At 42.2% G+C, this 12,971-nt stretch overlaps 1 protein-coding gene across 1 annotated transcript in view; it reads left to right on the top strand.

Moving 5' to 3' along the window:
• The window catches only part of AARSD1 (alanyl-tRNA synthetase domain containing 1), a 441,451-nt gene that overhangs the window by 213,675 nt on the left and 214,805 nt on the right, over window positions 1-12,971 (top strand). Inside the window, exon 7 of the mRNA XM_069634186.1 lies at window positions 10,943-11,071. Within this exon, the coding sequence (XP_069490287.1) occupies window positions 10,943-11,071 (129 nt within the window). The remainder of the gene's footprint in view (window positions 1-10,942; window positions 11,072-12,971) is intronic.

The raw sequence follows: 12,971 nt of genomic DNA, 5'->3' as shown, positions 1-12,971 counted from the left end.
AGAGGCACAGCTCCACCTCGCTGATGAGGCCCAACAAGGCTGAAACACGTGCATGGGGTTGCTGTAGGTACTCTTGTTCAGAAGGGAACTGCCATAGCATTCCGGTGCTTGGCTGCCCATGTGGGTGGGACAAAGACTGATATGCAAATGGATTTTTCCCATCTGTGAAAGATACATTGAGAAAACGGCGATGACTGCAGACTCTCAAAGTGTGAAGAAAATACAGAACAGGTTATCATGCCATGTTTTTTCTATAGAGGGGCGCCTGCTACATTTTTTAAAAATAGAAAGGAACTGGCAACATTAAATATCACCAAGCAAACCAAGTCCCCTTGGAAAATGTTCTGCACCCGGCACATCCAAAAATGCAACGTTGAAGCACACCCTGATATTCCATGGGACGAAGTGGTTTAGATATCACTAGCCTGCATACAGGTTGTGTTTGCGGGTTGTCGATGAATAATCATCACAATATGCTCCAACTAACAACCCATAACAATGTAAGCAAATAATACCGGTCCGAAAATGAAACCTTTACTCATTTGCCTTTAAACTGGTACACAAATATAAATTATTAGTAGACTTATAAACAGCCTGTGAGGTACGCGATTGCTTTTTGAAATATGTTGCGGTATAAACTGAATCTACGGAACAACATATTGTGTAGTTTTTTCGTCAAATGGCATATTCGCACCTCATTGAATTGTTCCATGTGCATACAGCCCAAATGCTGTTTCGAATCGCGAAAACATTTTTAATAGTTGAACTTACATTATATTTGGTAGTTGCATTCTCGTGGTGTAACGTAGAGTGTCCGCTCAGAACAACGGTTTGCATAGATTGGAAGTAAATGTTACAATGACCAGTTTCAAAATAGCGAATGTTAGCATTTTTGTGGGTATTCGACACCTTGTGTCTTTCAAGCCATAGCGATTCCTCCCTTTCGTCCAAGGTCGAATAACAATTGCAGCTTGTTTAGAGCGTGTATGCCTAGTAGGTTTAGTTTTTGTGAAGAAAAGCCACAAAAACTAACATACCGTACAAGACGCATTGGTGTGAACTCCCCACAAGCAACATCGGAGCGATTTAGTTAGCTTTGGACAACAGTTACACTGAAGGTAAGTAAAACAGATAATACAAGCCACTGAAAGTCTGGTGTAACCTAAGATTCCTTTTGTGTCTGTCTAAAACAGACCATGATATGATATGAAATGGCATTTATAACGCGTCTGTGCACAAGTGCTTTAAGGCGCGACAAGGCAATGCAGGGGGAACAGAGGGAAGACCGAGACAACGATCTTGTGTTGGGAAGAAGACAATCCTTGCCCCCTTCCTCCATCACTCTAGAAACATAACATATGTAATAACAAAGTGGGGGGGCATAGCCACCCCGCGACATTCTTTTACACCGCACCCCGGCGCAAATAACACATGCACTATAGCTTCTAGCCCAGCATTAGGAAACCATTTTGAAATAGCCCGAATTACATCTTTCGACATGCCCCAAAAATCCATCTCTCTGTAGAAATGCAGCTCTCCCATCCCCAGCGCCTCGCACAGCCAGCCCACACCATCGCCTCCCCATTGCAACGTCTGTGCACGCCCTTTTCTCACGGAGGAATGTGCTCTGCGGAAAATATGTGACACTGACAAGTCATAAGCCCAAGTGCCCATTCATCTCCACTAATCTTCCTGTGCACTCACAACCTCCACCCCGCCAGGCCTGAGCCCACCAGCTCAGACCCTGCAGTTCCTTCATGCTGATCCATCTGACCCTCCCGTGCCCCCATGAGTCAAGGACCCACATCACATCCCTATTCCCATGTAGTAATATATTCTCCCATAAGCAACACATGTCTACCTATATCCTGCGGACCCAAGCAGGGCAGATGGCAGATCAAACCTTTAGGTTGTGCACCTGGGTACAGAGATTGTCGTATCAAATAGATTCCAAAGGGTAGAGGTTAGAATGGCAATATATTAGCTCATGTCACTGAAGTACCCCCATTCATGCAAGATTTTATGTGTGCCATTATTTAGGCATTATCAGTTTCTGTTGTTTAGTTTGGTTAGATAGATGCATTGCTCCCTTGCCCTGACCCTCACACCGCGTAAATGAGCCCAGATGACCCAAGGGTGCCAAGAGTGATGGAGAGACCTTCAGATCGCGCAAGTCCAGTTGAGGGGGCAAGGGGAAAAGTGCAGGGCGAAAGCGGGAAGGGGTAATTTGGACGATATGCTGACCTATGTCGAGCTCTGCAGAGCCCCACAAAATCACACACCTCAAAAGTAGGGATGTAACGGTATAATGGTATACCGTTAAAGATACCGTGAACCACTTAATTGAACAATAATAACCATCACATTGTTTATACCGGTATACCGTTAAGTGTGCTTTTCAATCTGATTTGGAAAGGCTGCAGTAAGCAAGTGCTGCACAGTCTTGGTCTTGCACTGTTGGATGTGCCGTCTGCCAAGTAGTTTCAGTTGGAGCAGTTTTTAATGCCATTCCATAAATCACACGTGCCTGACATAAAATCAATATGTTAGCAATAGGAAGAATAAATAGTGCCAAGAACGAAAAGGGTTTACTTTGGGATGGCGGTTTTGGGGTTTATATATTTATAATGGATAAAGTTTGCTAAACATATGACAATGGTGGATTACCCTGGTTCCATTATTGAATTTACATATAAGTCACACTGCTAAATTCACTCAGCTCTGTGGGTATTCCCTGCAGCCATACCAAAGGGTAACATGTCCGTGATTACTGAACACCTTTTGGCCCGCAAGTAAACTAAAGGCTGTAACGGAGAGAAAGAGAGAAAGAGAGAAAGAGATTAAGATTAATTAACATCACCTGCTATACCGCGATAACCATGACATACCGTCATTTGGCAAGAAGGTTATCATAACGTCATAAAACTAATACCGTGACACCCCTATCGTACACTGGATTAAATCTGCATAATTAAATACTTCTTAATACTTGCAATTCGAGTTTAATAGCATTCGATTGTTGATGTAGAATTTCCAAATATTGGGGAACATATCACAAATGTTATAGTGAGCACATTGAGAACAACGCTGCAAATCATTTATACCGGGAAGTCAATTGTTGAACAAGTTCAGGTTTAGGTGGACAGGGCTCGTTTGCAATGTTTTGTGGCATTGTATGTGTCCTAGGAACAAAATCAGGATCGATTCCATGAGTATACATCGCCAACAAAGTCAATGTGAGATCTTTTACAAAATCAAATTCCATTTCCTGGTATATTGGTTTGGCCACCCATTGTTTGCTTTGTTTTGTAAAGGCAAAGGTGTAACGAAGCATCCCAATGTTTCCAGCAGTCCTCGATTGTTCCCTCCCTAAGTTCTCGTTGTGCGCTAGTACAGCTAGTAAATGTTCCGGCCTGCATACCGCCTATGCCACAATGCAACCTTTTGGGCCTGTACTTTAGGCACATATTGTGGAACACCTCCAAATCTCCAGTATGACAGAATTCTGTGAGTCCGTTCATGTCTCTTGAAAGAGTTTTATCGTACACAATCTTCTCAAGAGCTTTGTGTGTAGGTGAACATGGCACCAACCACTTCTTCTTGTGTTCCTGCTCCTTTGATAAAGGTCCATGTGCACATTGGCGAAAATGTAGGTTTTCTGTCCATGAGTGAACGTTGGAACAGTGGTGCATCAATGAGCGACATGTTTCAAGTAGAATTTCCACAGATCCCTCAAGTTTTGGAACTCCACCAAAGATGGTTACTGAAAGACTGAGACCACTGTAAAATATTTTCCAAACCCTTTTTTTTACAAGCAGCTGTAATTATTTTATTGACTGATTTGGCAACGTGCCATACATCAAATTGATGACGAATGTGTGGAAACTGCTCTCACATGGCCTTGGCTATTGAAACATGCCTGTCAGCGGCTATGATGTCTATTTGCATTCCCCTTGATTGAAGATGTTCGAGGGTTTTGATGAAACCATGTTTCTCCATGGCCACAGAGGAGGTACATTGGGACACCTGCACGATCTCCGAACTCAGAATTGTTTTAGTTTCCATGTCTTGAAAGTGGTATGTGCTGTACTTTGCTGAAAATCCGGGGCTGTCACACTGTCCGTCGCCAGCTAGGCTGAAACATTAGCCAGAAAATGTGCTTTCAATTGACATCTGTTCAATTTTCCAGGCTTGACTAAGAGCAGGGAATAAGAATTCCCTTTGATATTTGTGGTACTGGGTTTTAGCAAGGAACTGAACTCGCGCAATTGAAAGAAACTGGAGAGCTTACTGAAAGTCGAGCTCCTGAAAAGTAAAGCTGAAGAACATAGTATATTTCCAACTGGCATTTTGTACAGCATCGGTTGAGCTGACCATGAAAATGTATTATGGAGGTGGACACAGCTGGCATGGATTTTCTGGTTAGTGCCTTGTAATAAACGAGACACATTCACCAATGGCTCCCCGCATATGTTCCCCCTCAATGCATGGACACATTTCAGCATCTGTATAATCTCTACCAGGCAGCTGTCGAATACAATGTGTTTTTGCTCCTTTACTAGCCAATCGTCCACCATGAATGTGGTTTGTGACTCCACTTTGGTGGACAAATCACAAAAACTAGGCAAACTGTAGTCGAGATCTTTGGCAAGTTCCTCAGTCAATTGCGTTGAAGCTTCAGTGTCTGTTAGTTTAGGTTGTGATATTTGCACATGAATTGGAGAAACCGTTAACATCGAATGTTTATTGGGTGGAACATTTTTTGCGGGTGTAGATTGTGTCAAGGGGTCTGCGAGTAATTTCAATGCATCTTAATTGAATTCGGTTTCATCTTGTCGAGTTGTCACATGGTAGCAATGGTCCATGGACACTTTGCTTTGTTCGCCGGTCCCATTCCATTCAGTTTCAGGCCATTGGGCATAAGGATCACAAGTCTGCTTATTGACTGGACCACACTGTGCCCCAAATAGTAGTTGCTCCATGGTGAAATCTGTTTGGCAAGCGACATCTTTGGTTTAATTTGTTGTCTGTGTCTTTACACTTCTTTTCCTTCTGGGCCTCTAGGAGATGTGTTGTAAAAACATGCATAGCACACATACAGCAGATAGCACTTTAAATACAAAAACATGTTCTCAAGAAAACACCAGCCCAAAATACTTCTAGAAAACGAAATAGTTTGTTCTTTACCCTTGTTTTCTTGATTTTCTGTGAAACAGTAGGCTTCTCTTTGACAACCGCAACAGCAAGCTGAAAAAAAAGTTTTTATATGGTTTCAATCAAGCACATTTCATTTACACGCAAACAAATATATTTAAATATCTACAAACAGAACCAACTTGATTGAATAAAAAAAATTACAACATAAGAATATATTACAAATGCAATTTTATGTCCAATTGTATTCAATATTAGTTTATGTTCACCTCTGGTCCATTTGCCTCCTCTTTCAATTCCACACCTTGTGTTCATTCCTTGAACAGAATATTCATTAAAAAGAAAACGATTGCATTGTAAATTAAAATCTTTTATCGAACAGACCGCTTACACACATACACATACCCTCGCAAACAGTGTACGTCATTTAGTCAAAATATACATTTCAGTTTTCACCTGATAGCCATCCGAGATGGCAAGTGTACTTGATCAGAGATCGCTGTGCAAAGCATACTTATTGTAATGTTGCCCTCAAACATTTTGCATGTATTCTGCATTAGGGAGGAATTGTAACGTTAGAACTGAAATCAGAAAAGTTTGAAACACCGCATGTTTATATGCATGTCACTGTCTAATAGTATTCTATGAAGGATTTACTTTCATTCATTCAAGGGAACTGTAAGTACGCATTCCTCATTCTCTGGACCAGTTGCAAATGACGAAGTAATTCTAGTCAAAGTACCAGCATCCCGATGTAATACAGTACTTGTTTTAGTACGGATGAAAACAGCAAAATGGAACTGAGACAATGGGATGCATACAATGCTACATATAAAGAGACACCCATAAATGCCACCTAGTGTAAACAACCGACGGGACACATAACCATTTTCATATTATTTGAAATTCTAAGCATAACACATTCTCGTAAAAGAAAAGTGAAATAAAATTACCTGTTAGGCGCTTGAAGTTGTGGTTGACTCTGGGAAAAGAAAAGGATGCAGAATCCTGCTCCTTCAATTTTCAGTGCATTGTCATATATTGGCACAAGGGAAAATTAGAGTTGTATTGGATATGTGGGAAGATCCAAATGTCGAGAATATCACTTTCTGCATGTCTGTAGGGCTCACCATAGGGATACTGGGCATGTCAGTGGTTTCGTCACTTGCTAGTGTCTGTGCTTCCACCAGTATGCTCTCCTAAAAAAAAGGGACATGTCAAGCAACCGATTACAAAAACATTATGCTTCTTTTGAAGGGCACTATGGCATTTTTTCCATGGTCATAATTACTTTATTTGAGGCTCCACCAACCGCGAACTGATATGGTACAGTAAAATGTAGTATAGTTAAAATTTAAGACAATCTGGTCAATATGAACACTTTAGTAAGACACATTTTAGGTAAATATACACTGAAAGTACCAATCCGTTCATGAAGTTACCTTTTCAGTACCCTACCGCCTACAGCTAATTCATCATCCGGGACTCATCTGAGGCAGCGTGTGCATAAATTGAGTTGGAATTGCATTTGGAAGCAATTTATGAAAAATTCTGGGTCGATGCTTTTTTGTTGTTTTCGATTGTTCGTAGATATCGTCTGTTAAGTGTACGCTGCAGATGCGGAATCGATTGGCCCTCACGTCCTTCAAGACATTTTGTGCTCTACTTTCAATCCCGTCCACCGCAAAACCACAATATATAACCCATCTTCGGGAATGTATGCAGGACTGTGCCCTGACTTTTGGCATGTCTACTAGAAGGGCAACCAAAAACCATACACGCAGGCATTCTTGAAAAATCTATACAATCTCAATAAAAAAATATAAATAATTACAAACTGTATGCATGTGATTGATGGAATTATATCACAGCATTCTATGCAATGTTTGTTTTGGTCAAAGAAGGAAAACCTGTGTAATGTAGTCGATTTGTACACTGGGATAACTTTCGTAAAGAATTGATTGATATAACACAAATCGTAATGTGTTACTAGTCCGTTGAATGTACTTTTCATGCATCAAAAGGAAACCTGCTTATAGACATGGTCCAAGAAAGATGCCATTCTATTACAATGGACATTGATGCAATGTGCTACATATCGAGATCAAAATACATGAAACATTAGACAATGGTAAAGTCATTGAGATGAATGAACATTACAATACTGGGTGCATTTGGTCGAAATAGATAGAAAATGTGAGATCGGAAATGGATGAATATAGAGAAGTTAATAGGTGACGTGCCCTCACCTTAACTAACAAACAATTAGATTCAGCAAGCAGGGGAGCTAGTAGCAGGAGAACAGGTAGCACGATAAACAGTTACCTTCCAGTGCTCAGAGATGTTCTCTGGCAAGATATCAAGGTGTTTATAAAGGATTAGAAAAGTGGGTGTGTATGTGAATGTATGACATGTTTCTGGCGGGGTCTGGAAGAGGGGGAGCCTGGAGACACTGGGTCTTGGGAGGCCATGTGAACAATGGCCCCTGTGCGGAACGTACCTTTGAAGTGTACATGGTGTTTGGCACCTTAGCCGTTCCCACCCTGCCAGTACTGGAGTGGGTTATAATGGAGGGGGTACGCACGGCCACAGGTGCGAACTGACATTGATACTGGAGAGGGGATGGATGGGCATGAGGCGTGCAGAAAAGTCCCAGAACACTGCTGAAGGGAGACACACTTATGTATGCAAGGTTGGGGTCTGGAAGAGGGGAGCCTGGAGACACTGGGTCTGGGGAGGCCATGTGAACAGTGGCCCTGGTGTGGAAGATACCTTTCAAGTGTACACAGTGTTTGGCACCTTGGCCGTTCCCACCCACCCAGTACTGGAGTGTGTTATAATGGAGGGGGGATGGATTGTTGCGGAGGAGGTGAATGTAAAAGGGCACCAACTATTCTTTCATGTCCCTCATAGACAAGTGAGCGTGTTCTTCGTTCACTGAAAAATTGAAGCAACTATTCATATAAGCTCATTTGTATTTTATTTTGTTGCTGATGTTGATGGCACACATATACTTGTATACATTGGGTTGCAGCACATTGTGTGAAAATCCCCTGTACTGCCCGCTGTCGCTGGGGAATTTGGCATGAATGGCTCCAACGACACAGGCGGGTGTTACTCGTCGAACACGGAATCCAAGCCTCCCATAAAGCCACCATGTAAATGAACGGTAGGCCACCAGCCTGTACCACCTGTTGAAGAGAAACATACATAATGTATTTAAATGAACAAGATAAGTGTACAAACCTTACTTGAAAATGCACCCTGTATCCTATGGCATAGTTACCCGTACAAAAGTTACTTCATGGATCAATGAACTTGGGCTTTGAAGTGCCCACACATTACAAAAGTGAACACCCATTCAATACATAACGTTTGGGGCACAGAGCAATATTGTTTCTTAGTTGAACATGAAAGACAGGCAAGATAAACACTCTGATTTCCCAAAAGCATGAGATATATATTCAATTTGCAGACTACATTTATTTGTCAGTGATAGATCAAAGTTACGACAATATAGGAGACAAAACCTGAAATGTTAGTGGCCTCAGTGATCAAAATGACATCACATCTAGAGTACACTTACTTGTTACTTGGATTGCGAGGGCGAACTGTTGTGCGAAGTTTGTGCATAAGCACCATCATAATCCTCAACACGGACCTTGTGAGGCAGGCTGCCTTGAAGTCATGCAGCTCGGTAACGCATAGTGGTGGTGTGTCGTCTTCCAATATGTAAGCCAAGCATCCAGAGTTTTCTTGGCAGCAGCAGTTCTCATCCTCGGTTGGCATGACCTTGCACCAATTGCAGGTACACCAGGTGGAAAGGTCTTCCATGCGACTAGGCTGAGGCTCAGGATGCAGTGATTCATCTTCCCAACTGTCGTCCGATGCCCCATCGTTTCCGCATCTTTCTCTATCAACTAATTCTGCATCGGAATACTCAGGTTCGTACTGGTAGGGCTGTGTTGTGGCCATTATACGACAAAAATAACGATTGAAATCGATAGTAATGCTAGTGTAAGTATCTGTTTGCAGATGCTCCGTGCAATCAAAATAGCTGAACAGAGCAGAAACTATCGCAGGCGATCCAAAAAAAAGACAGTGAAACGATTGAAAAAGCAACTCTGGTGTTGTCTGATGAGAAGCGGTCTGTTTATACTTATTGAGGAAAGAGGCATCCTGCCATTTCCATGGAGACACGTCATTAGCCGGCGCACAGAGAACCTTGACACGAGACGGTGTTGTGAAATGGTCCGTACGCGTCTAGTGATGTCGGCTTCAGCGGCGGGTGATATGATTTAGTGCCGTTAGGGCACTTGAACGTAGAGATATGCGGAAATGGATAAGATTAGCACAAGATGGCCACGCCTTGCGCGTTGATTTTGCCTGTGTAAAAGTGAGGAAAACTAAGGTAAGATGCATAGGAAATGTTTTTATGATCGATCACAGTATGCTTAAAAACACATGCCCGAACGCTCGGGACAATAACATTTTTGAGCGCACTATTCCTTTAAAGTTCTGCTGGCCAATAAGGGAAGCTGTTGCCCATTCTTTTGATTCCATTTATTCCTGGTCCGAACACTAAAACAACAGATTCATCCCAACAATCACGAGCACTCGCCCATATGTTTTCATTTTCTCACATGTTGGTTAAGTCTCTGTTTTTTGTTTCCCAGACTTTTCCGACTCTTTCCCTTCCTCTCTACTTAGCCCTGTTACTCAGTGATCCAGATAAGATTTGGAAGTGGGAGTATTTTACTCCCTATTTTTTAAAGTTAAGAGTAAAATGATTATTTTGGCAGTAAAAATGTAATTCAAATTCCCAATGAGAGTATTTTAGTGGGCGTGGGGGGAAATATGTTTTAACTGGAAAATAAATGGACATTTGTTTGTAATAATTATTACTTTGCTCCTACTTACTCATGCACATTGGAAGAAATAAATCTGTATATTTTAATCAGGCAGTTGGAACAGTAGTTTCTTCCTGTGGTACTACGTACATTACTGGTCCAAACATATCCATGGAGCTGTGTGGGTTAAAGCAGGGGCGCAAGGTCTGTTTTTAATTTTTTGTTGGGCGTATTTTTACTGCCCATTTTTCTTTTTGTGGAGTATTTGCCTATTTTTAGGAAATAATGGTGGCCGATATGCCCCTTATCTGTAGGGCTGCTCTTACCCATGCCCCCCACAAACCACTGTCTGGCTCCCATGCTGAGCGAGGTCACAATTTGCATCTGCATGGGCATGGCTCGGTGCTTTAAGACCCCTGCAGTGGTGATGTGCGCAGAATAAAAGACTAATAACATACATGTTGTTTGGCTACAAGCTTTTACAAAAAGAAACTTCTATCACCGTGTAGTAAACCTCTGTATTTGTAAGCATGCTTGACTATAAAAAACGGCATTTTTATAGGTTTCTATCTGCACGTGATAGGAGACATACTTGAAAAACATTTCTAAGCATTGAAATCCAGATGCATGCGTGTGCTAAGTCCCTCACTACCGTTTCTTTTCGCACAACCCATAATCCTGCATTTGGAGCCATTTCAGTCCATGTCTGTGTGTGCGCGCGCATGTCAGAAAATCGGACCTGTTGTGAGTTTTTAATGTAAAAGAACCCTCCTGCCCCCGACTCCTGATTGACACACTGCCATACAGGTCACAGCAACGTAAAGTTATGCCAATTGCAGATGGAATGTATATAACTATTATTAATATTATAACACATAAAGAAAGTTATGGTTTTTCTGAACTGCTTGACTCGTGTGCTAACCCCTTTCTCCTATTAGTTTACCACCACAGTAGTGTCATGCGCACCAGCTGAGTGGAAGCCAGATGTCGGCGGGAAGAAGGAAACCCTGCAGGGCTTCAATGTCGTATTGAAGGACACTGTGCTGTTTCCTGAGGGCGGTGGCCAGGTAATTCCGTAGTCTGGGCCCACAGAACCCAGAGTGGTATTAATAAATGCCAAATGAAAACAATATTTGCTGAATTGAATAGTCCTATACATTGGTCTCTCATGTGTTAGTGAAGAAACCAAGAAATCTTTTAGTAGCACATGATTGGATATCCTGATAAACAATTGTGGTTATACGCTCAGTCCAGATGGGTTCTTACATAACTAATTAGTTTGCAATATACCTTGTTTGTCTCTGTTGTACGTACATTTGTCTTGTGAATGGCCATTCAACAGAAAAGTAAAAGGGAATTGATGGAAATGCTTGTGCCAACACTTCTTAACCACTGAAAGTGTTCCATCTCCATCTCCATCTGTGTTTTTCTTGTCTGCTGTATCACAAATTAGAACTAACTATACGCAAAGCAGTCTTGACTCCCCCAAACCCTCATGCCCCCCCCTAACCCCACAATGAGAGCACTTGATGGAATCCAACTCGTATGAATTCTCGGTTGATGGATGCCCCCTCTGTCACTTCTTAGTCATTCTCAGTCATTCGTTAAGTCATTGTGTGGGTGACACTTGCCCCCGCCCTCCGTTCAATTTCTTTAGGCTTCTGTAAGCATTGGGGTTTCATAGCACCAAGAGGTGATTCATTGTTCTGCCTAAGATGTCATCAATAGGGAAAGTGACATTGCAGGGGTTCGCTATGATCTATGTAGCATCTTGAAATTATACCTCAGGGACTTTGAGTCATAATCTACCCTGTAAACTTGATCTAATTCGGCTTCAAAGGTCCCCTTAAACCTCTATGTATATTTGTTTGGTTTATCGGCCCCTTCCTTTTCTTTGGTGATTTTTGCTTATAATTTTGCACAACTCATTGCTGACTTAGTTTTGTTCTACCCCAATTTGATAATTATGGGAGAAAGCCTAATAACTCCACTGACGTTCATGCAAAAAAGTTGATTAGCACATTGGCTGACGTGGGTTTTGAGCTATTCAGCCATCTCCAGACGCATAAAAAGGGAAATGTGCTTGATTGAATTTTCTCTGAGAAAAATTTGATGGTGGGATTTAGTCCACTGCCAGTACTCTGGTCCAACCATTTTATTCTCCCTTTTACGGTCTCTTTTTCAGCTTCTGCTTGCTGCCTGGCAAATATTTCTTTACAACGCTAGCATTGGGGTAAGGTGTCCCAGGTCGAGGTAGCGAAACACTGGATGACAAGTACAAATCATTTCACTTCCAAGGACAAACCTGACCCTTGTAATACTATTTTGAAAGCTGTGGCCGATGTTGCAAATGTTTTTGCACCAGTCAGAGATAGTAAAACGCAGGCTAAACCCTCAGCACCTTGGCTTTGTTCGCCATGGGGTTTATTGCTGCGGCCTTGAAACATGCACTTGTTTCCCCACTGTTGAAAAAGCCACAGCTTGACGCTGCTGTTGCAGCTAGTTATCAGCCTATCTCACTTTTACCCTGTGTTATGGAGCTCATGAAAGCTATTGTCACCCCTCAACTCTCGCTCTACCTGGAATCCCAAGCTCTTCTACACCCTTGTCAATCAGGCTTTCGTCCCACTAGGGCACATAGTCAGTGATGATCTCTGTTTTGGACGACCTTGCTCTGATTCAGAACCGCATACAGGTCAGTGTTTTAATTCTCCTTGCCCTCTCCTCCGCTTTCATAACCTCCTGCTTCAATGCCTAGAGAGGGTGGGAATCTGTGGCCCCCTCTAGCCTGGTTTACATTGTTTCTCTCGGAGCGCTCCCAAACTGTTTTTTATGTCCTATACAATCCTCCTCACTGGGTCTATTGTGTGGTTGTCCTCTGGGGTCTTCTCTGTCCCTGCTTCTTATTAATCTTTACCTTTGTCCTCTCGCAGATTTGACCCAATGGCACAAAGTACGGTTTTATAC

This window comes from Ambystoma mexicanum, chromosome 13, assembly GCF_040938575.1.
Source record: "Ambystoma mexicanum isolate Mex_15411 chromosome 13, UKY_AmexF1_1, whole genome shotgun sequence".
NCBI lineage: Eukaryota > Metazoa > Chordata > Amphibia > Caudata > Ambystomatidae > Ambystoma > Ambystoma mexicanum.
This window is presented reverse-complemented; position numbering and strand designations above follow the sequence as displayed.